The 24,272-nt window shown below is 51.6% G+C and overlaps 1 protein-coding gene across 3 annotated transcripts in view; it reads left to right on the top strand.

Annotated features, from left to right (window-relative positions):
• LOC119847174 (leucine-rich repeat and fibronectin type III domain-containing protein 1-like) overlaps positions 1-23,757 on the top strand; it is a 54,914-nt gene extending 31,157 nt beyond the window's left edge. For 2 of the 3 annotated variants that reach the window (XM_038381709.2, XM_038381710.2), the window contains exons 2-4: positions 2,347-2,404; positions 16,252-17,660; positions 21,600-23,751. In XM_038381709.2, the coding sequence (XP_038237637.1) occupies positions 16,285-17,660; positions 21,600-22,425 (2,202 nt within the window). In that variant the 5' untranslated portion in view covers positions 2,347-2,404; positions 16,252-16,284 and the 3' untranslated portion in view covers positions 22,426-23,751. Of the gene's footprint in view, positions 1-2,346; positions 2,405-16,251; positions 17,661-21,599 lie in introns of all 3 variants that reach the window. The other variant, XM_038381712.2, reaches the window with a different exon arrangement.
• The last annotated feature ends 515 nt before the right edge of the window (positions 23,758-24,272 follow it).

Raw genomic sequence — 24,272 nt, 5'->3', positions numbered from 1 at the left:
GGGTGTGCGAGGGGGAGGAAGGTCTGGGGAAAAAGCTCTAAGATGCCCACCCAGAGATCAAAACATTGGGGAGGGGGGGGAATCCCAGACTCTCAGCAGTGTCAATTCCCCCCTGCCCCAATCAGATAGAACGAGATAATCAGAGAACCATCCAAGATGGTCAAAGCTGGCAGTGAAGGTCCCACTGAGTTTCACCTCTCAGACCTTAAGCAATTCAATTGAGTGTCAACTCTGAAACCTAGTGATGTTCACTAGAACCTTATGAGCCATTTCACCACTGAGCCTTTTAGTGAGAACATCCAACTAATGTGCCTATCTTAACCCTCTTCCCCATGTGCTGAGAGCTCCTCCCACTCACACATACTCCCCGAAACCCCTATACTGCCCTTTGGCTTCATCTGGAGTGGGAAAAACTGAACATTTCGGGTGCTGTCAAATCACTGGGATATTGTACTGAGCTAAATAATGCTGGGTTAGCTCACTGATTGGGACAGTGAGTTTACGGCAACACTGCTTTGATTAATTTCCTTGAAACTGCAACTTTCTGGTGATGAATGAATGGATAAATAGGTAAATAGATATTTTGATTCTATGGTTCCTAGGTGCTACATATACAAATACCCAGCTAGCTATAATAAAGGAAGAGAGAGATTTGCTAGGGGACTACAGAAGGGATTGGATAGACTAAAAAAGAGTTTGTGAAGTACAATGGAAGGATGAACAGAGAGATGGTTAAATCCTGTGGATGGATGGATGGATGGATGGACAGATACTATTAATCAATAGATAGGAAGAGAGATAGGTAAAAGTGCATGAATGGAAAGCTGAGGAGAAGGATAGAGCGGTAGATGAATGGGAGACTAGCTAAACCCAGGGAAGGTTAGAGAGAGATGGATGAATGGAAGGAAGGATGGAGGGATCGATTGTGATGGTTAAATATTGAGGGTGGGTAGAAGGTAAAACAATGGCTAACTAGTGGGCAGGGCGAGGGGGGGCATGGCCAGATTTGGGGTGTGAGTGTGGCCTGAGATGGGCCCGGATTGCACAGGGTGAGTCCAGGGCAGCTGGGCTGTGCTTGTGAGGGCATTGCAGGGCCTGGCTGGTGTTGCAGGGCCTGGGGTGGACCTGGCATGGAGAGGGAAGTATGGAAAGATGGAGAGATACCAGGGACGGAAGGTGAGGTAGAAGGATAGAGAGATGAACCGATAGATGCATAGGTCGAGGGGTGGATAAATATTGTGGATGGAGAGAATGGTGGGTAGAAGGAGAGAGAGATAGGAGGAAAGGATGGATGGATGGATGGATGGATAGGTAAAACCATGGAAGGTCTGAGAGAGATGGATGGAGAGATACTGGGGAGGGATGGATGGATAGAGGGATAAAGAGATGGCTGGATGGCTAGTTAGAGTAATGGATAACTATTTTGGCTGGTTGGAGGGAGATGGCTGGACAGACAGAAGGATAGAGAGATACGGGGGATCCCCAGCTGGACGCATAGAAGGAGAGATTCAAGGACAGACAATATCTACAAGCACTGGAAGGGTGAAAATGACACAACCACTGTCATGAGCGGCCGCGGCAGGTTGAACCTGAGCCTTGCAGTGCGCAGAGTGCCAGCCACCACTGCTTGGGCTAAGGGAGGGACTCCTCCAGCCACCTGCAGCAGTAGGCTCTTATCCACTGCAGACCAACCCGAGAGCAGACACACAACACCCACTGAAGAATGGGCTCCAGAAACGCCAGGCGGGGCAGGAGCTCTCGTGGGTGTGACGATGGAACGTGAGGGGGGCCCAGGGAAACATGGGTTTATTCTGGCCGTTGCTTGTCGTCTGTGTCACGGTAGCACCTAGAGGCCTGAGTCCGGGATCAGGGCCCACTGTTCAAGGTTCTGTACTAACGCACAGCTGAGGGATGGGTGCAATTCCTCCTGATGGGAGAGGGGGGCATGGGGAAAGCATGGTGGGTCTCTGGAGCTGACCCTGAAGATGGGCAGAATGAGATCTCCCAGGGACCAAAAGGGGCAGTGGCAGAAGGGGCCCAGCAGGGTCCCTAGGAAGAAAGGACTGGAGATCAGGTTAGCACCCAGGTGCCCCAGTCATGGCCCAGGCTCCCATTGTGCAAGGTGCTGTATATTTTCTTTTGCTATTAGGTGTATTATGGTAGTGCCGAGGTGTGGCGCTAGGTGCTGTGAGCCACTATGCCATGGGGGGCGGGGAAGGCCGTGCCACCTTGCACTCAGGCCCTGCCCCCTCCACCTCTGCATGCCCCTGGCCCCTGGACTTGGGGAGGGTGATGATGGGGGCAGGCGGGATGGCTCCTGACATCTCTCTCGCTCTCTCTCCCCAGGCAGTGGCGGCAGAGGCTTGCATGCCCGGCAGGAGGCGGGATGCATTCCTGAGGAGAGGTAATTGCCAACGTGTCATGTGCTGGGTGGGGGCAGGGCAGGGGGGGGCATGGCCAGATTTGGGGTGCGAGTGTGACCTGAGATGGGCCCAGATTGCACAGGGCGAGCCCAGGGCATCTGGGCTGTGCTTGTGAGGGCATTGCAGGGCCTGGCATGGGTGTTGCAGGGCCTGGCGCAGGCCTGGCACAGGCATGGCATGGGCTTTGGAGGCTCTGTGCTTGCCAGGCACAGGTCATCTCAGCGGAAGGAGCATTCAACGCAATGAGCAGCGAGGAGACCCCATTGCCCCGGCTGCTGTTCTGAGAAGGCAGGTTAAGAGTCAGCAGTGTGCCCTTGTTGCCAAGAAGGCTAACGACATATTGGGCTGTATTAGTAGGAGCATTGCCAGCAGATCAAGGGAAGTGATTCTTCCCCTCTATTCATAGATTCATAGATACTAAGGTCAGAAGGGACCATTCTGATCATCTAGTCCGACCTCCTGCACAGCGCAGGCCACAGAATCTCACCCACCCACTCCTACGAAAAACCTCACCTATGTCTGAGCTATTGAAGTCCTCAAATCGTGGTTTAAAGACTTCAAGGAGCAGAGAATCCTCCCTCAAGTGACCCGTGCCCCATGCTACAGAGGAAGGCGAAAAACCTCCAGGGCCTCTCCAATCTGCCCTGGAGGAAAATTCCTTCCCGACCCCAGATATGGCGATCAGCTAAACCCTGAGCATATGGGCAAGATTCACCAGCCACATACTGCAGAAAATTTTTTCTTGGGTAACTCAGATCCCATCCATCTAATATCTCATCTCGGGGGATTAGTCCTATTTACCCTGAATATTTAAAGATCAATTACTTACCAAAATCACATTATCCCATCATACCATCTCCTCCATAAACTTATTGAGTAGAATCTTAAAACCAGATAGATCTTTTGCCCCCACTGCTTCCCTTGGAAGGCTATTCCAAAACTTCACTCCTCTGATGGTTAGAAACCTTTGTCTAATTTCAAATCTAAACTTCCTGGTGGCCAGTTTATACCCATTTGTTCTTGTGTCCACAATGGTGCTGAGCTTAAATAATTCCTCTCCCTCTCCTGTTTTTATCCCTCTGATATATTTATAGAGAGCAATCATATCTCCCCTCAACCTTCTTTTAGTTAGGCTAAACAAGCCAAGCTCCTTAAGTCTCTTTTCATAAGACAAGTTTTCCATTCCTCAGATCATCCTAGTAGCCCTTCTCTGTACCTGCTCCAGTTTGAATTCATCCTTTTTAAACATGGGAGACCAGAACTGCACACAGTATTCTAGGTGAGGTCTCACCAGTGCCTTGTATAACGGGACTAAAACCTCCTTATCCCTACTGGAAATGCCTCTCCTGATGCATCCCAAAACCGCATTAGCTTTTTTCACAGCCATATCACATTGGCAGCTCATAGTCATCCTATGATCAACCAATACTCCAAGGTCCTTCTCCTCTTCCGTTACTTGTAATTGATGCGTCCCCAATTTATAACTAAAATTCTTGTTATTAATCCCTAAATGCATAACCTTACATTTCTCACTATTACATTTCATCCTATTACTATTACTCCAATTTACAAGGTCATCCAGATCCTCCTGTATAATATCCCGATCCTTCTCTGAATTTGCAATACCTCCCAGCTTTGTATCATCTGCAGACTTTATTAGCACACTCCCACTTTTTGTGCCAAGGTCAGTAATAAAAAGATTAAATAAGATTGGCCCCACTTCTTCTTTCTTAGTTTTCTTCTTATTTATATGGCTATAGAACCTTTTACTATTGGTTTTAATTCCCTTTGCAAGGTCCAACTCTACTCGACTTTTAGCCTGTCTCACTTTATCCCTACATGTTCTGACCTCAATAAGGTAGCTTTCCTTGCTGATCCCTCCCATCTTCCACTCCCTGTATGCTTTCTGCTTCTTCTTAATCACCTCTCTAAGATGCTTGGTCTACAACTCCTGCCTATGAATTTTTTCCCCTTTCTTGGGATACAGGCTTCCGATAGCTTCTGCAGCTTTGATTTAAAGTAATTCCAGGCCTCCTCTACCTTTAGATCCATAAATTCTTCAGTCCAATCCACTTCCCTAACTAATTTCCTTAATTTTTGAAAGTCAGCCCTTTTGAAATCAAAAACTCTCGTTGCAGATTTATTTTTGTTAATCCTTCCGTTCAGTTTGAACTGAATTAGCTCATGATCACTTGAGCCAAGATTATCCCCTACAACCATTTCTTCTATGAGGTCCTCGCTATTCACCAAAATTAAATCTAAAATGGCATCCCCTCTAGTCGGTTCAGCAACTACTTGATGAAGGAATCCATCAGCTATCGCATCTAGGAAAATCTGAGCCCTATTATTATTACTAGCACTGGTCCTCCAGTCTATATCTGGGAAGTTAGTCTCCCATGATCACGCAGTTTCCATTAGTATTTACTTTATTAAAAACATTAAAAAGGGCTCTATCCATATCCAAATTAGATCCCGGAGGTCTATAGCACACCCCAAGCACTATAGTAGGAGAGGCTTTATTAGTTATCTTCCCCAATGTAATTTTTGTCCAGACGGACTCTGTCTTATCCATTGCATCACTTCTTATTTCTTTACATTCTACCTCATCATTGATATACAATGCTACTCCACCCCCTTTACCTTTGTTTCTGTCTTTCCTAAACAGCACATACCCTTCAATACCTGTAGTCCAGTCATGACTACTATTCTACCATGTTTCTGTTATCCCTATAATATCTGGTTTCACTTCCTGCACCAGTAGCTCTAGTTCCTCCATTTTGTTACTTAGGCTCCTCGCATTGGTGTACAAACATCTTAATTTTTGCTGTTTGGCCTCGCTCACATTCTGTACCCTATTAGGCACAGTCATTCTACTACCAGTATAACCTATTAGACTAGTATCCACACTGCCCCTCACTCCTTATATACATTCTCCTACACACGGCTGTATCCTTTCTTACTTCATCTTCTTCCCTCTCAATGCTAAAATCTGGCATGGAGATTACCTGGACATCTCCCAACCATCTCCCCCAAATTCCTAGTTTAAAGCTCTCTTTATCAGTTGTGCCAGCCTCCATCCTAGAAGTCTATTTCCTTCCCTACTCAGATGAAGTCCATCCCGAGAGAACTGTCCTCTGTCCATGATTGCCTCCCAGTGGCCATACATCCCAAAGCCCTCCTTATAGCACCACTGCCTAAGTCATCTGTTGACAGTCATAATCTTGTCACACCTTTGTTGCCCTTCTCTAGGAACAGGCAGGATCCCACTAAAGATCAGCTCAAAAGAGCCTCAATTTCCTTAAGCGTCTTCCCCAGCCTAGCATAGTCTCCCTTAATACTTTCCAGCGAGAATCTAGCCGTATCATTTGTTCCCACATGAAGGATAATTAGGGGATTCTTTCCTGCTCCCTTTAGGATCCTTTTCAACCTCAGGTCTACATCCCGTATCTTAGCACCCGGAAGACAGCACACCCTTCTATTCTCTGGATCGGCTCTAGTTACAGGCCTGTCTATTCTTCTCAATAAAGAGTCCCCGATCACATAGACCTGCCTTTTCCTGGTGACAGTGCTATTCTCCAGTCTCTCCCCTGTTCCCTCTGGCTGCAAGTTCTTTCCATTCCTATTTTCCCTTATAATCCTCTTCAACCCATCCTGTATCATCCTGGGGCTCATATTTGGTGTAGTCTCCCTTGACTCTTCCCCTTTTCCTATAGGACTAGCCTCTCTTCTCTTCTTCCTTGCCCTTCCACCTTCAGCAACTACCTGCTGAGCCCCTTCTTCATTTTCCAACTCTGCAAACCTGTTCCTAAGCAATATTTCTCCTTCACTAGCCCGTCTTTTCCTCTGCCTGGTTCTTTTAGTCACATGCTTCCACTGACCACTTTCCTCACCCAGTCTCCCCTCAAAATTCCCCAGCCCTGCTTCTATCTGTAAGTCTGAGCTTTTCCCTTCAGATAGGGAAGGGAATGTCTTTGCTCCATCATCTGCTCAAACCCCTTCCTAAACTCAACCAGACTTTGCACCTGCATCTCCAGACCTCGGATCTTTTCCTCCATCAGCTCTATCAGACAGCATTTCATGCAGAAAAAACTCTTACCAGGTCCCCACTCCAGGATCATGTACATACTACAGCTTCCACATCCAGTCATCCTCAATGTGTCTTCCGCTACAGGAGTCACTCTCACAGCTGCCTCTGTATCCATCACAGCCTTCCCACCTAAGTCCTGTTAATCTTCTCCTCCAACAGAACTCCCACTCAAACTCCCCTGTTTACAGCTCTGTTTGTTAGCTCCTGTGCCACTGCAGCTGTCTGGCACTGGTGAGGCCACATCTGGAGCATTGCGTCCAGTTTTGGGCCCCCCACTACAGAAGGGATGTGGACAAATTGGAGAGAGCCCAGCGGAGGGCAACAAAAAGGATCAGGGTACTGGGGCACATGACTTACAAGAAGAGGTTGAGGGAACTGGGGTTATTTAGTCTGCAGAAGAGAAGAATGAGGGGGGATTTGAGAGCAGCCTTCAACTACCTGAAAGGGGGTTCCAAAGAGGATGGAGCTGGGCTGTTCTCAGTGGTGGCAGATGACAGAACAAGGAGCAATGGTCTCAAGTTGCAGTGGGGGAGGTCTAGGTTGGATATTAGGAAACACTATTTCACTGGGAGGGTGGTGAAGCACTGGAATGGGGTCCCTAGGAAGGTGGTGGAATCTCCATCCTTAGAGGTTTTTAAGTCCCGGCTTGACAAAGCCCTGGCTGGGATGATTTAGTTGGGGATTGGTCTTGCTTTGAGCAGGGGCTTGGACTAGATACCTCCTGAGGTCCCTTCAAACCCTGATCTTCTATGATTCTAAAGTTGAACGCTGATGAACCCGTGTAGGTGCCTCTCTGAGACATGTGCTGCATCACCGCTAGGCTAGACACTGAGGTGACCCACTGGCAAGTGTGTGTGACATCTGCAGAGAAGAGGGTCAGGGGTAGCCCTGCCTTGAAAGCTTTAACTCAAGCCATAGCCACTCGTGCTGTTAGCCCTGGAAGAGCCTAGTTCAGTCCTTGGGGTGCCAGCCACAATCGTGGGCATCTTGCCAATACTTTAAAACATTGTCATTGATGATTGGAATCAGAAGATTCTACGCTTGACTCCTGCCTGTCTTGCCAAATCTGTTACCCAGGGGTTTTAGAGCCCAGAGCAGTGGTTCCTTAACTGGTTTATTTTAGACGGCATTAGTAATACATTAATGGGAACACAGCGCTTTTGGCTGATGAAAGACTAATGCAAGTAAGCCTGCTTTTATTTAAAATAAGTCATTAGATTTAAGCACATATAGACATATGCAATAGGGTTAGAATATTTTAAAGAATTACTTAGAATTTGAGATGGTGTAGAGTAATTAACAGCAGGTTTGCAATGTTCAGTTGCAGGCATGGACCAGGACCCTATTATGCCAGGAGCTGTACCTTTTTATTACTATTAGGTGTATTACAGTAATACCTAGATGCTCCTGTCATGGACCCAGCTTCCATGGCACTACACGCTGTACATTTCTGTTGCCATTAGTTGTATTACGGTAGTACCCAGGCGCCCCCACTCCTGGACCAGTGCGCCAGGTGCTGTACAGACACAGAACACAAAGTCGGTCCCTGTCCCAGAGCGCTGCCCGTCTAAGCAAATGAGACAGCCCAAGGGTTGTGTCTTGGGGCGGAGGAGGGTGGTACGTTTGTTATGAAAACCCTCTGCCCCCCGGCTGATCGGTGCCATGTTAACCGGCCTGATGGCCTTTTGAAGGGATCTGCGGAGGGAAACTCCGGCAGGAAATGATGTGAATGGCAATGGCAGAGAAGGCACCAAGGGTAACCCGCTTCCCAGGCCCTGGAACAGCTGGGTGGGGGCTTTCTACCTGGCTATGTCCCGGCTGGCCTGGGCGACTCCTCCCCAGGCTGGCAACCCAGGTTCCAAGGGGATCCGAATCCTGCATTGGCAGCAAACTGCAACAGATCCTTGCTTGTCTACAGGGGGAACTAATCCAAATGAACTCTTAAAGTAGATTAGTTAAACCCTTTGTGGACGCTCTGATTCAGAATTAAAGGGGCCTTAATTCTGTTTAGCTTTATTCAATTCCAAAGCTGCTCTTCGGGGAGGAGCCTTTTGTGCCATCATGGAGAATTCCCCCCCGACCCTGGACTGATGTCTGCGGTATAGGTCCTATGACACACAGTCCACTTCCATCCATCGTGGGACAGCTCCCAGTCCCTCCTCTGCCTCGTTACTCTGTTCTCTGGTATATTACGAGATTGCATTATCGTGCTTACAGGGTTAGTGCCAGTGCCACGGTGAGGAGCAGCTAGCTCCCACTTCCAGCTCGTTAGGCCTTGTGAAAAATTAATGGTCCTATCTCTGGGGCTCAGGGCTGCAGATAGCTGTATGGGCCGGAGAGGGGGCGCACCCCACTCTATCAATGGAAGGGTTGGGAAGCCAGGCTGGGTAGAGCAGGGGCTGCTGGGAGTCAGGACACCTGGGTTCTGTTCCTAAATATAACCCCTGAGAACAGCTGGTGGGGAGGAGAGTGCTTCTGTCCCAGCTCCTCCATAAACAGAGGCGACAGTGTGGCAGAGCTGTGAACATGGGCCGGCTAAGATGTGTGTCTAAATGAGCACCTATAGCTGTGTCCCTGCTGTGCCATCCATTGGGTAGCCGAGGGCAGCTGGCATGGCGCAGCTACCCCCTGTAACGATGCTGGTTCTGGCGGGACCCAACGGAGAGGCCCAATTCAGGACAAATTGCTTAAACCAGGGCAGTTACAGCCCAAGGCTGGGGTTTTTCCACCTCTAAGGCAAACCAAACCAGCCAGACAGAGAAGACTTTGGTTTTACCCCACTGGCTGACCACAAGTCCCACAAGCACTTCCCTTAGACACTCCAGTTTCCCAATATCACCACCAGTGCCACTCGTTATGGGGACAAATAGTTATGAAAACCAATACCCCATTAAAAGAAAAAAGGTTCTCTCAATCCCAAAGGACCAAGCCCCAGACCCAGGTCAATATACAAATCAGATCTTGCCCACAAATCATGCTGCTGCCAATCCTTTAGAATCTAAAGGTTTATTCATAAAAGGAAAAAGATACAGATGAGAGCTAGAATTGGTTACATGGAATCAGTTACATACAGTAATGGCAAAGTTCTTGGTTCAGGCTTGCAGCAGTGATGGAATAAACTGCAGGTTCAGATCAAGTCTCTGGAGAGAACATCCCCAGCTGGGATGGGTCTTTCAGTCCTTGGTTCAAAGTTTCAGTGTAGCAAAGTTCCTCCAGAGGTCAGAAGCAGGATTGAAGACAAGATGGAGGAGCTGCAGCAGCCTTTTATAGTCTCTTGCCATGTGGTCTGTCTTTCTTTGTCCCAAAGACAAGCTGTCCAGCACATGGCCTGGAAAAACCTCAGAGTTCTGTCCATAGGCAGGTCCCTGCACACCTTGCTGAGTCCCAAGGGGTGTCTGCCTTCTCTCAATGGGTCAGTTGTGTAGCTGATGGTCCTTAATGGGCCATCCAGCAGGCTAGGCAGAGCTGACACCAACTTGTCTGGGGTGTCACCCAGAAGCATAGCACAAATTTGAAATACAGACAGTATAGAGCCAATACTTATATCTTTAAATACAACCGTTCTCAATGGCCTGCAGTGTCCAGCATGCTACGCTGAGGATTCTTACCAGTGTAGTGAAAACACCGTGAGTTGTACCGGAGTCCAGACCCAGTGTTTTGATATAGCTGGGGAAATAACCATCGGTAACTTATTTTTTCCTGTTAGATTTTGGTTAATTTCACAAACGCCATTCTATGAAATGCTTCAAAGAGAAATGAGGGAAAGCAAATTTAAAAAAAAGCAAAAGAAATGTCAATGACACTGAATGGGAACAAAAATGATACATGCAAACAGATAGAATCATCATAACCAGCAAACCATAACCTTGTCTTAGACACCTTATTGACCCCCTTTTTATAAGATTTGGTGCTACTACAGGACCTTGGTTGCAACAGTGTTCTATATGGTCCCAGTTCAAGTCAATAATGTCACACCCACGTCTGGGAATTGTCTGCGGGACTAGAAGAGGGCCTGGATGGACCCCAATAGAGACACTGCCACTCAGCACTGCCGGGCCCAGGGCGGGGTATGCCAGCAGAAAGGCATGGATGGCTCTTGTTTGACACGCAGACCTCCCCGCCAGCATACAAATACTGTATTTGTAATACCCCCACCACAATAGCAGCCAACAGTGCTCTACGCAACTCGTATCCCTCCACCACAAAAAAAACTCCATTGATACTCTTTCTGTACCTACCCCCCCATGCCCCCCCTGTAATGGGGCAATGTGCTGGGGTATCCAGCCATGTACAATCAGCCCTGCCTGTGCCATACCTGCTGTCTGCCAGCCTAAGAGCCAGGACTAATTGGGATTTCAGCCAGCCTGCGAAATGCCTGGGCCCCATCAAAGGGCAGAGAATGCAGGGGGGCGGGGGCAGGAACTATGGGGAGTAAGTGGCGCTGGTTTGGAGGGAGGGGCTCCTGGGAGTCAGGGCTCTGCCCCGGAGTGGGAACAGGAGTCTGGGAGGTGGGTGAAGAGGCATCTGAGCGGGGTGGAGGAATGACTGTTTGTTTGCCTGGCCTGTTACCCTGGGAGGGGATTTCAAGCTGAGAGTGACCTGGGAAAGACCAAACACCTGGGGGAGGGGAAACGGAGGCAGGGTGTGCCTGCCCCGCCAGGCTTGGCCAGCAGGGGGTGCACCACGGCAGCTGAGCCTGTGATGCCCCCACCGTAGTAAAAGCCCCAGCAATGCCCTCTGTAGCTCCTATCTTCCCCCCCTCCGATAAGGTGCTGGGAGGGGGCACTTGGGTTAGCGGGGGGAGGGTCTGGCTCCCAGTCGTGGGGAGGGGCTGTGGCTGACCAGCTGTGCTTAGCAGGGCAGTGGCTGTAGCCTCTTCCCCCGCCCTCCGTTTTTCTCTCTTCCCCTCCATTTCTCTCTCGCTCGGTGTAATTGATTCTCTTCTCCTTGGGGAGAGAATGAGAGAGAAAGGCTCAGAGCCGGTCGCTGACTTCGATCCACATCTGCCTGGCAACAGCAGGGGTTGTTTTCGTCCGCACACAGGGCTGGTGTTCTAGGGTTTAGATCAGGGGCGGGCTGGAAGCCAGATTCCTGGGTTCTATTCCTGGCTCTGGGAGGGGAGTGGGGTCTAGTGGTTAGAGCAGTGGGGGCTGGGAGCCAGCATGCCTGGGTTCTATTCCTGGCTCTGGGAGGGGAGTGGGGTCTAGTGGTTAGAGCAGTGGGGCTGGGACCCAGGATGCCTGGGTTCTATTCCTGGCTCTGGGAGGGAAGTGGGGTCTAGTGGTTAGAGCTGGGGGGACTGGAAGCTTGGGATTCTGGGTTCTATCCCCGGCTCTGGGAGGGGTGTGGCGTGTAGAGGTTTGAACCAAGCTAACTGGCTATCAGGACTCCTGAGTTGCATTCTGGTCTTTCGTGAAACTGCTCGGCATTAAGCAGCTGCTTGAGAGCGGCAGGATGGCGCCAGGCTTAGGGCGCTAGCGTCTCAGCTCTCCCACTGATGCGCCTCCTTGAGCTGCCACTCCGTGCCTCAGTTTCCCCATCGGTACAATGGGGCTCCTGTGGGGATGGGGTAGTGTGTATAATTACACTGCAGCCTGGGAGGTGCTCAGATACTGCAAGGATGAGGAGCAGAGGCTCTCACTCACGTCTCGGGTGTGTGACTCCTCTTAGGACGTCAGCTCCCCAGGGGAGTTAAAAACGTGGTGGGGGTGGTGGGATTGTAGGGTATAATGAGTGTTGCTTTTCCTTTTATAAAACACTGAACCATAACGACTCAGGACCCCCCCCACACACCCTCCATTGCAGTTCGTATGGTACTTTCTTCCCCATGCCCCTCGAATTGCCTGTGAAACACGATCATGGTACAGACAGTGGGGGCTAGGAATTTTCCCCCCAGATCTCAAATTGCAGCCAGTTGGAGCAGGGTGGTCATTGTGTGGCTGAGGATGAAACTTTCCCCGTCACCTGTGTTGGATTATTATTAAATGTAGCACCTAGAAACTCCGGCTATGAGCAGGGTGGGGAGGTCCCCCATCGGGCCAGGTGCTGTGCCAGACGCTGGCCGAGATCAGACGGGGTCCCCTGTCAGGCTGGGTGCTGCACAGACCCCAAGTGAGAGACAATCCCTGCCCCCAAAATGCTCACGGTCTTGACGGCTAAAGACTGAGCAGGAAACTGAGGCAGAGAGCAGCGAGATGACCTGCCCAAGCTCACCCAGTAGAGAAGTGACAGAGACCGGACTGATTTAGTTGGGGTTGGTCCTGCTTTGAGCAGGGGGTTGGACTAGGTGACCTTCTGAGGTTTCTTCCAACCCTAATCTCTGATTCCATGACTGGAACCCAGGTGTACTGAGCATTTCTGCACTGGGTCACAATTTCTCTCAAGTGTAACCTTATTCCACAGCAGCTGCTTGGCCCAGTGTGAAGAGGATGGGACAGGCATGCAGGATGCCTGGGTTCTAACGCTGGCTCTGCTGCTAACTGGCTGCTCGCTACTCTTTCTGTGCCTCAGTTTCCCCAACTTGCAAAATGGAGATGCTGGTGGCAATCTCCTTGGTCAAGCAGATGAGAGCCTACGGTTTGTAGTGGGGCTCCCCTTAGTTTGGTGGGGGTGGCTCTGGAAGTTTGTAGATACCCCCATGTGCCAGGCTAGGTGCTTGCAAAGACATCCCCTGCCCCTCGAGCATTGCGTCTCCAAGGAAAGGCTGGTAATATGAGGGGGCCTGCCTGGCAGTGGCCTCACCATGCTGGGGATCCGCAGCTGGGAGGCTGAGATCTCCCTGGCCAGGAGTGTGGGGAGCGGACCTCACTGAGATGCAGCTAGCCAGGTATGAGAGTCAGGTGCCCCTTTACCCACCCATGGTGCCATCTGGCTGGGAGGCACGCTGTGGGGTGTGGGCATGGGGACGGGAGGGCTTGGGGACAGTGGGGCCAGGCTGAGGGCCTAGAGGGACGGATGGCATGAATGAGTGGAGGGGACAGGCTTGAGCCAGTTGAAATGGCCAGAGATTCTGTGATGAGTTTCCAGGCCTCTGCTTTGTGGAGTGGGGGTGGGGGGTGGGGGGAGATTCTGGAACTGGGGGAGGCTGGGGTGGCTCCCAGCTACCCCAGTCCCAGACTGTCCCAGGAGTGGGTGCTGACTCTGATCCAGCCTAGGACAGGAGACTGGCTGGCTCAGGGAATGGGACAGGGGCTTATAGGAGGCTCCGGCTCTGAGCCTGGGTGGCCAATGGGGGCCAGGGCTGTGTCTGAACCGCCGCGTGTTGGAGCTGGCTCTGTCTCCTGGGCCCGGTTCAGTGCCGTCACACTCGGCTGCTCCGGATAAAAGTCACATCGCAGCTGTCAGCCGCGATCCCGTCACCAGGCTGCCTGCCAGGGTGCAGGCTGACAGCGCAGTGCTGGGGAGCGACTAGACGCTTGGGGGTGGGGTGGGGTGAGGGGGAATACTGATGCGTCAAAGCCGCCCTCCCCCCCCCCCGAAGGAGACAGGATGAGGGGCTAGCCAGGTGCTTCAGTGTGGCTGCTTCTCATTGCCCCGGGGCTTTGCATCAGCCCCTGACGCTCCTACTGGGCACCTGAAAGTCACTGGAGAGAGATTGTGTGGGGATATTGGGATACGTGCCTAGAGCGTGTTTTTTGGGGAAGCTGTTTCATCCTTGTCAGCATGAGCTATTCTAATCCCGGCTATTCTTCATATCTGAGCCATGTGCAATCCCTCCCTAAATCCTGACCTGGGTAGGATTCATGTGGCTGTGAGTTCCACAGGCCAATGGCTTAGGAAAGGGACTGGCTTTGAATTTGTCCCCTTTCCCCCCAACATCCCTTCACCCTTGCGTGACAAAAGGGGGTGAGCCGAAGCTCCTGATCGCCCTTCTCCCCCCCACCCCCTCGTGGTTTTGTAGCCATCAGTGCTGTTCCTATTTATCCGTCATGTGGGAGGCGCCTCCTGCCTCACAGGGAGTTGACATCTATTTCAGACAAATGTGAGCAGCGGTGTGACAGGAGGGCTGCACTTGTCCGGAGACAGTCCTTCCCTACCCCGACAGCCTTGTGAAAAATAGGGGAAACTAAGGCACACATAGGCTTCATAAAAATATGACAGAAAATTCCCACTTTGTCACCGTCCATTGCCCCAGACACGGGGGAGGTGGGAGACATTCTCTGAAGCAGCTTGGTGAGAGGAATCAAGTCATACCCAAAGCTGAAGAGCATAGTGGGGAAACTGAGGTACTGTGTCTGGGCCACAAAGAACCTTGGATTTGAGGATCTGAAGGTTTCCCAGTTGTTCCTGTTCAAGGGTTTTCTGAAGGGGTGGGAGGAGATTTTTTTTTTAATGGTGTCTTCACCTCTGATCGTTGACTGGTCTCATAGATGACAGTGGTGTGTAGAGGGCCTGACCAAGATTGTTTGTGCTGGGCGATGACTGAGATCGGGGAGGCGGGGGGGTTGCCTTTGTGCACAAAGATCAGCAAATGTCTGTGCGAACGGTGAAATGGGGGGAACACGGAGGCTGAAAGGAACACCCCAACCCACAAGCCTATGATTAGAAATGAAATTTTGTCCGCTGTATAGACTGATTGTTGCCCCGGGACAGGGTATTCGGGCAGGTCAAACTACACTATCACAGCTGGCTTTTCAGATGTTCAAATCTATGAAAAAGGCAGGGAGGGGAGGGGTGATTTTTTCATTTTTTTTTCTATCTTTGGAGATAGAAATTTTCCAAAAATGATATTTTTTCACCAAATGATGGGATATTCTCGCTCCCCCCCCAATAAAAATAAAGTTACTTTTTTTAAAATCCCTTGTTTGAAAATGTCTCATTTTTGGAAAATGGCAAACCGTGCAAAATTAAAAAAAACAACAACCCCCAGCAAACGACAAACAACTGGCCAATAAAGCAAAAAAACAAACAAACAAAACCCTTCCAGGTGGGGGGAGGGGAAACGAGGAGGGTTGGGGGGGGTTGGAAAATTCCAAGCGAATCAAGCGTGAGGAAGCAACCCAGTGGGTGTTGGCCGTATCGTCACCTCTCATGATTTTATCCCAAGCCTGGCAATGCCTGGTGTTTTTCCTTCAATCGCCAGCTCCTGGAGGCACGAGATCCTGTAAGGATTTAAGCTTTCATTTAAAAATAAGTAAGTTGGTGGTGGCTGAGAAAAACTTAGCAACCGGACCCCTAACGTCTCAAAAACCAGGAGGCGACTAACAAAAAGGATCTGCTATGAAGCTTCGCTTAGGGTAAACCCTCATGATTTTCAAGCAAGATCTCACGATTTCTCTAGGGGCATGACTCATGATTTTCCACCCCTGGTGATGCTGGGATGGGGCTAGCCACAAAAAGATCCAGGCTGTATCCGTTGGGGGCCCCTTTTCTTAAGACGATGTCCCCAGAATGGTCCGTCACTCACAGGAATCGAACTGGGGGGGGGATCTCACAGCTCCACAAGCTGGGGGGCACTTGGGTGAGACCTCTGCCATCTGAGCTTTAGAATCCATGGTGGAGCACAGGGGCTGTTTTATACAAAGATCCTTTGCGTGGCAGTGAGATGCAGCTGTCTCTGGGGTGGGACACGGAGGCTGTTTATACAGGGATCCCTCACCCAGCGCTGAGACGGAGATGCCTCTAGGGAATGGGCTGCAGCCACCTGAATACTTAGACTGGCTAGTAGAGGGGGACAGCGCTTGGGAAGCAATTTGCCGCTGTAGGTTTGTCGCCACTGATTTTTGTGCCTCTTGCCCGCAGAGCCCGGGCAGGGAGGAAGCAAGGGCCAGTACCATGGAAAAACTCCTCCTGCCCCTTTTGATGCTCGGCACCATGGCGAAGGGTCAGCACTGCCCCGGCCGCTGCATCTGCCAGAATATCTCGCCCACCCTGACCATGCTGTGTGCCAAGACGGGGCTGCTCTTCGTGCCGCCATCCATCGACCGGCGCACGGTCGAGCTGCGGCTAACGGACAACTTCATCACCATCATCCGGCGCAAGGATTTCTCCAACATGACCAACTTGGTGCACCTGACCCTCTCCCGGAACACCATCAGCCAGGTGATGCCCTACGCCTTCTCCGACCTGCGGGCCTTGCGCGCCTTGCACATGAACAGCAACCGGCTGGCCTCCCTCCGCAACGAGCACTTCAAAGGCCTGGGCAACCTCCGGCACCTCATCCTGGGCAACAACCAGATCAACAACATCCAACCGGCCTCCTTCGACGAGTTCCTGGCCACCGTGGAGGACCTGGATTTGTCCTACAACAACCTGGAGACACTGCCGTGGGAGGCCATTGGGCAGATGGTCAGTCTGAACACCCTGACCCTGGATCACAACCTCATCGACCATATCGCCGTGGGCACCTTCTCCCAGCTCCACAAGCTGGTGCGTTTGGACATGACCTCCAACCGGCTGCAGAAGCTGCCACCGGACAACCTCTTCCTCCGGGCTCAGGTGCTGGCTAATGTCCGGGGCTCCCACCCATCCACCTTGACCATCAGCTTCGGAGGCAACCCCTTGCACTGCAACTGCGAGCTGCTCTGGCTCCGGCGCCTGACGCGGGAGGACGACCTGGAGACCTGCGCCTCTCCTGAGCACCTGATGGATAAGTACTTCTGGTCCATCCCCGAGGAGGAGTTCATCTGCGAGCAGCCCCTCATCACGCGCCAGTACTCCACCAAGGCCTTCATCATGGAGGGCCAGGGAGTCAGCCTCAAGTGCAAGGCGGTGGGAGACCCCGACCCCTCCATCCACTGGATCGCGCCCGACGGCAAGATGATCCACAACACCACCCGTGCCACTGTCTATGACAACGGCACGCTGGAGGTGCACATCACCACGCTCAAGGACAACGGGGTCTTCACCTGCATCGCCTCCAATGCCGCCGGCGAAGCCACCGCCCCCGTGGAGGTCTGCATCGTGCCGCTGCCACTGCTGGTCAACAACACGGGCCACATGAAGGAGCCCGACCCCGGCTCATCCGACATCACCACCTCCGCCAAGTCGGGTGCCAACGACACCAAGAACCACCTGGAGAAGAAAATTGTGGCAGCTGAGCTGACTTCCACCTCGGTGGTGATCCACTGGCCCTCGGAGCGGCACATTCCCGGCATCCGCATGTACCAGATTCAGTATAACAGCTCCCTGGATGACTCGCTGGTGTATAGGTGAGGGCTGGGCTGGTGGATGGAGTCCATGGGCCATCAGCAGGGCTGGAACCAGGGGCATTAGAAGCAGGTGCTAAAGTAGAGCCACTGGTGGCAGTAGTAGGTTGTTATCCTCTTAATAGCACCCCCAGCTTGTACGCACCACTTAACGAGTGGGCGATGCACCAGGTGTAACCGAAGCCTGGCCTCTCTCATCCCCAGGTAGCCCCACTGACCTCAGTGCAGCCAGAGGCAGAGGAAGGAGTAGAGTGGCTGGATATGGACAGACTCTGCTCACTAGCTCCCAGCCTGCACTGCCCTGTGGGGGTCTCTCTCAGTTCTGCCCTTGGGGAAATTCTAGGGGAAGCGTCACAGCCATGAAACTGGCTGGAAATATCCGTGGGTGGGGGATGCGGGGAGAGAGCTGTGGATCACCCCAATGCCAAGGCGAACCCAGGCCAGGAGCAGCAATGCTGCGGGGAAGGAGGGGGCAGGGCAGAGGGCTTTGAGCTCTAATTATCTGGCTTCATATAATTAGGTTTCCCAGAGTGACAGGTTCAAATCCCACCGCCGCTGGCTCAATTTCCACAGCTTACAAGATGCTAAAGGTCTGGCACAGCTTTGCTTCCGATCCAAGCCCCTTTGCCCAAGATTCCCCCTTCCTTGTGCATCAGTTGGCTGTCGCCCTCCACCCCAGAGGTGGCTGCGTTCCAGTAGCACAATCCTGGCTAGCCTTGGGCTTTGGGGTGAATGGCAACCGAACCCTTTGGTTATCACCAGTAGCGAGCCCGGCCACGCGGCTGGAATCTGTTTCAGGGGATGGTAGGGTTTCCAGTCCAGCGAGATGCAGAATCTGGGCCCTGTGACTCCATTCCTGGGTGGGATTAACAACTGCTGGGTCAGCAGGGTGTGGGAGAGGGAGGCAGGGGGCAGAGGGCAGGGAGTTGATGGAGGAAAATTACAAAGGGTTAAGGGCTCCCTCTGCAGCCTTTGAAAACAGGGACAGTAGAGAGTGTGTGTCTGTGTTATAAGCCATTGCTCATTGCTTAGTGTGTGTATGTGTGTTTGTGTGTTATAAGCCATTTCTCAGTGTGTGTGTGAGCTCCCCAGTGTGTGTGTGTGCGTGCATGTGAGCCACAACTGTGCGCACACGTGTTTTGTGACACTCTTGTGTGTGTGTGACATTACTCTTTGTGCGTAGGTAAGTGCAGGAGTTGCTCCCCCTGCTGCTGAGATGCAGCCACCTCTGGGGTGGGGCATCACAGCTGTTTACAGGGAGCACTCACCCAGTGCTGAGGTGCAGCTGCCTCTGGGGTGGAGCACAGGACTGTTTATACAAAGATCCTGTGCTCAGCAGTGAGATGCAGCTGCCTCTAGGGTGAGGCGCGGGGGCTGTCACGGACCAGAAGTAGAGCTGTAGAAATAACAGATTTTTTGATTTGCTGGCAGTTTCAAAAAAATTGGGGGGGGATTGATTCCTGACCAACTGAAATTAAAATGTGTTTTGAATTTTTCAGCAAACCAAAAAAATCATGTCAGGTCAAAGAAACCATTTTTTTTCAAATGTGAGGGATTTTTATTGTAGGTTTTAAATTTGACAGAAATTTCCAAGCAAAAGGTCAAAAAAGAAAAGAAAATTACGGCATCTTCAGAATTATTATTACTACTTCACTGATTTTTATGACACAAACAGATAAGCAAAACTGCCCCAAATCCAGCACTTCTCTGAACCTGAATTTTTTATTGCTATTAGGTGATTATGGAAGCACTGAAGGTCCCAGCCCATAACTAGGCCTCCCATTGTGCCAGGCGCAGTACATTTTATTACTATTAGGTGTATTATGAACATAAGAACGACCGTACTGGGTCGGACCAAAGGTCCATCAAGCCCAGTATCCTGTATTTTGACAGTGGCCAATGCCAGGTGTCCCAGAGGGAATGAACAGACAGGTTATCATCAAGTGATCCATCCCCTGTCACCCAATCCCAGCTTCTGGCAAACAGAGGCTATGGACACCATCCCTGCCCATTCTGGCTAATAGCTATTGATGGATTATCCTCCATGAATCTACCTAACTCCTTTTTTAACCCCGTCATAGTATCGGCCTTCACAACACCCTCTGGCAAGGAGTTCCACAGGTTGACAGTGTGTTGCGTGAAAAAATACTTTCTTGTGTTTGTTTTAAACCTGCTACCTATTAATTTAATTTGATGGCCCCTTGTTCTTGCATTATGAGAAGGAGTAAATAACACTTCCTTATTTACTTTCTCTACACCACTCATGATTTTATAGACCTCAATCATATCCCCCCTTAGTCGCCTCTTTTCCAAGCTGAAAAGTCCCAGTTTTATTAATCTCTCCTCATACGGAAGCCGTTCCATCCCCCTAATCATTTTTGTTGCCCTTTTCTGAACCTTTTCCAATTCCAATCTATCTCTTTTGAGATGGGGCGACCACATCTGCACACAGGATTCAAGGTGTGGGCGAATCATGGATTTATATAGAGACAACATGATATTTTCTGTCATCTTCTCTCTCCCTTTCTTGATGATTCCCAACATTCTGTTCGCTTTTTCGACGGCCGCTGCACATTGAGTGGATGTTTTCAGAGAACTCTCCACAGTGACTCCGAGATCTCTTTCTTGAGTGGTCACAGCTAATTTAGACCCATTCATTGTATATGTATAGTTGGGATTATGTTTTCCAATGTGCATTACTTTGCATTTATCAACATTAAATTTCATCTGCCATTTTGTTGCCCAGTCACCCAGTTTTGAGAGATCCTTTTGTAGCTCTTTGCAGTCTGCTTGGGACTTAACTGTCTTCAGTAGTTTTGTATCATCTGCAAATTTTGCCACCTTACTGTTTACCCCTTTTCCCAGATCATTTATGAATATGTTAAATAGGACTGGTCCCAGAACAGACCCCTGGGGGACACCACTATTTACCTCTCTCCATTCTGAAAACTGACCATTTATTCCTACCCTTTGTGTCCTATCTTTTAAGCAGTTACCAATCCATGAGAGCACCTTCCCTCTTATCCCATGACTGCTTATTTTGCTTAAGAGCGTTTGGTGAGGGACCTTGTCAAAGGCTTTCTGAAAATCTAAATACACTATATCCGCTGGATCTCCTTTGTCCACATGCTTGTTGACCCCCTCAAAGAATTCTAGTAGATTGGTGAGGCATGATTTCCCTTTACAAAAAACATGTTGACTATTTCCCAACAAATTAGGTTCATCTCTATGTCTGACAATTTTGTTCTTTACATAGTTTCAACCAGTTTGCTCAGTACTGAAGTCAGGTTTACCAGCCCATAGTTGCCGGGATCACCTCTGGAGCCCTTCTTAAAAATTGGCGTCACATTAGCAATCCTCCAGTCATTTAGTACAGAAGCTGATTTAAATGATAGGTTACAGATGACAGTTAATGTCATGGTAGGAGTCCTAGTTGTGGGCCAGGACCCTATTGTGCTAGGTGCTGTACATTTTATTGCTATTAGGTGTATTATGATAGCGCCTAGACACTCTAATTATGGGGTTGGAGCCTTGGTTCTGCCCATAATACACCTAATAGCAATAAAATGTACATTACGGTAGCACGGAAGGTCCTGCCCCATAAATAGAGTGCCTAGGTGCTACCGTAAGACCCCTAATAGTGATAAAATGTACAGCACCTAGCACAATGGGGGTCCTAGCCCATAACTAGGGGTCCTGTTGTGCCAGGAGCTGTACATTTTATCACTATTAGGGGGTGTTACATTAGCATCTGGCACCCTTAGTTATGGACCAGGACCCCACGGCACGAGGTATTGTACGAACACAGAGCAGGAAGATGGTCACTATCCCAGAGAGCTTTATGGGGTTAGGGTTATATCCCTAGGATGTGCCAGGGGCTGGGGCCTGGGCTACGGGGCAAGGGGCTGTCCCAGCAATTAACCAGTGTCTCCCCTCTCCCAGGATGATCCCCCCATCCAGCCGGGCCTTCCTGGTGAACGACCTGGCGGCGGGGCGGGCTTACGACCTGTGCGTGCTGGCTGTCTACGACGACGGGGTGACGGCGCTGACGGCCACCAGGGTGGTGGGCTGCGTCCAGTTCACCACGGAGGGCGAGACGGCCCAGTGCCACGCTCTGCGCACCCAGTTCCTGGGCGGCACCATGATCATCATCATTGGCGGGATCATCGTCGCCTCCGTCCTGGTCTTCATCATCATCCTCATGATCCGCTACAAGGTCCACGGCGGGCACGAGGGGCCCAAGAAAGCCAAGGTCAGCAACGTCTACTCCCAGACCAACGGTGGGCAGCCCCCGGCCTCCAAGCCCGCCGAGGACAAATACGAGACCTTCCAGGAGGCGAGGTCTAAGGAGGCGGGGCCTATGGAGGCGGAGCCCAAGAAGGACACGCCCATCACCCCCGAACCGGACAAGAGAGACCCCAAGCCGGGTGCAAACCTCCAGACTGTGGCCGTGCTGTCCTCGGAGGAGGGCCAGCCCGAAAGCAGCGTGACCAGCTCCTTGGGTCTCCTCCGGGACAGTGGGCCAGGCAGCCAGCACCGGGCCACACTGGGCAGCGTGGGCCTCTTTCCCTGGGAGCTGTCAAGGACTCACCACCACCGTCACTCCTTCGATGGGGACTATTCTCTGTTTCAGAGCCACAGCTACCCGCGCCGGGCACGGACAAAACGGCACATGTCCACATCCCAGCTGAACGCGGAGGACTGCCCGCTGAGCCAACGCCGGGTCACCTTCAGCAGCACCGAGTGGATGCTGGAGAGCACCGTCTGAGACGGGCCCCAGGGCGGGCTGCGGGGGTGGCAATTTCGTCGGGCCCGCGGGGTGCACGACCAGTTCCCCGGGGGCTTGGAGGGGACGGCTCCGGTTTCACCCACCCGCCCCAGACAGGGGTCCTGCACCGATCTCACCGACGCCAGCTCTCTTCCACTGCGGTGCCTTAAAGAACGGAGACGGAGGACAGAAACTGAAAACACCACCCGACGGACGGAGCGAATGCAAGCATTTGGGCAAGGAGGGGACTGCCCGGCTGCAGGGAGAGGAATGGGCTTGGGAGGGCTACGGGATGAGTTTCCAGAGACCCCCTCCACCCCATCTGCGCCAGGCGGCACGGGAAGGACAGAGCAGGACTAGCAAAGACACATGCACAGATGACACGAAATTACAAAGATCCTTTTACCTTGAGTAAATCTTTATGCATTAATAACTGTCCGGGATGGGGGATGGAGCAGAGTTTAGTTCCAAAATAAACCTATTTCCCCCTGCCCCCCAAGTGTTTCTGGGAAGGGGGCGACAGGCACCTGCTCCCTGACACAGACTGCGGGGGGCCTATTTATTGTATCTGGCTGGTCTAGATCATTTTCTGTGTTCAGTGTATTCAGTATCGAAAAAGTCATCGCCCTTTTCCCTGTTATTCCAAACTGTACTCCACTCTAGCAAACTCCCCCCATACCCCGTGCCCTCCCCTTCCATCCTCCCCAGCCCCCCAGCAGTACCCCATTCCCCCACCATCCCCCCACAACCTGCCCAACCCCCAGAGCCATCCCCCATCCCCCACCATCTCTCCCACCCCCCACAGTAGTATCCCATCCCCATCCATCCCCCCACCCCCCACAGCTGTATCCCATTCCTCTCCATCCCCCCATCCCCCACAGTGTTACCCCATTCCCCATCCTTCCTCCAACCTCCCCAGCTGTACCCCATTCACTTCCATCCACCCAGCTCCCACAGCTGTACCCCATTCCTTTCCATCCACGCAGCCCCTGCAGTGGTACCCCATTCATCATCCTTTTCCCAACCTCCCCAGCTGTACCCCATTCCTCTCCATCCACCCCTGCTCCCACAGCTATACCCCATTCCCCATCCATCCCCCCAACCTCTCCACTGTACCCCATTTCCCATCATCCTTCCCCCATCATGACTTTTTAAAAGGAAAACGCTGTTTGAGTATCGAACACAAGTTTTTACATTAAAAACCTGTGCCCTCTGCCCCCTGAACCTCCTTATTTCCTCATCCCCCCCGATCCCTCTCCCCCTCACTGTCCCCTTTTGGGGCATGGCCCCCCCTTTTCAGGAAGTGATTAAAACCTTTTATGTGTGAACTGCAGTGGGGTCCGGCCTGTGTCTGTCGTGTCGGGGGTGGGGGCTGGAGGCAGAGCAAGGGGGGGCAGGTGCAGAGAGCAAGGCGGGGCAGGGGATGGGGGTAGTGCCCAGACAGGGCGAGGGGGGGACACAGATGGCAGAGGTGGGTGTCGGAGAGCAGAAGTCTGAGAGCAAATCCATCAGTGGTGTGGGGGTGACGAGAGACCAGCTGGGATCCAGGCAGGTTGGGGGCGGGGGGTAACCTGGGTGCTGGGGGACTACAGGTGGGCACTGAGGCCTTTGGGGCTATGGGAATATATGCAAATGATACTAATTAACAAGCCCAAGAGCTGAGCAAAGAGGGGAGGGCGGAGCCAGTTCTTTCGGACCCTGTCGGCTACATCGTTTGCTGCCCATCTCACGACCCACTGGCTCTGGTCTCGTCCTGCCCGCCTGGCGGAGACCGGATGAGCCCAGAACGGCACGTCCATGAACATGGAATTAGTAGCCGGAAGGGCCCTCCCCCCATAGCCAGTGCC

Source organism: Dermochelys coriacea, chromosome 23 (assembly GCF_009764565.3).
Source record: "Dermochelys coriacea isolate rDerCor1 chromosome 23, rDerCor1.pri.v4, whole genome shotgun sequence".
Lineage (NCBI taxonomy): Eukaryota > Metazoa > Chordata > Testudines > Dermochelyidae > Dermochelys > Dermochelys coriacea.
This window is presented reverse-complemented; position numbering and strand designations above follow the sequence as displayed.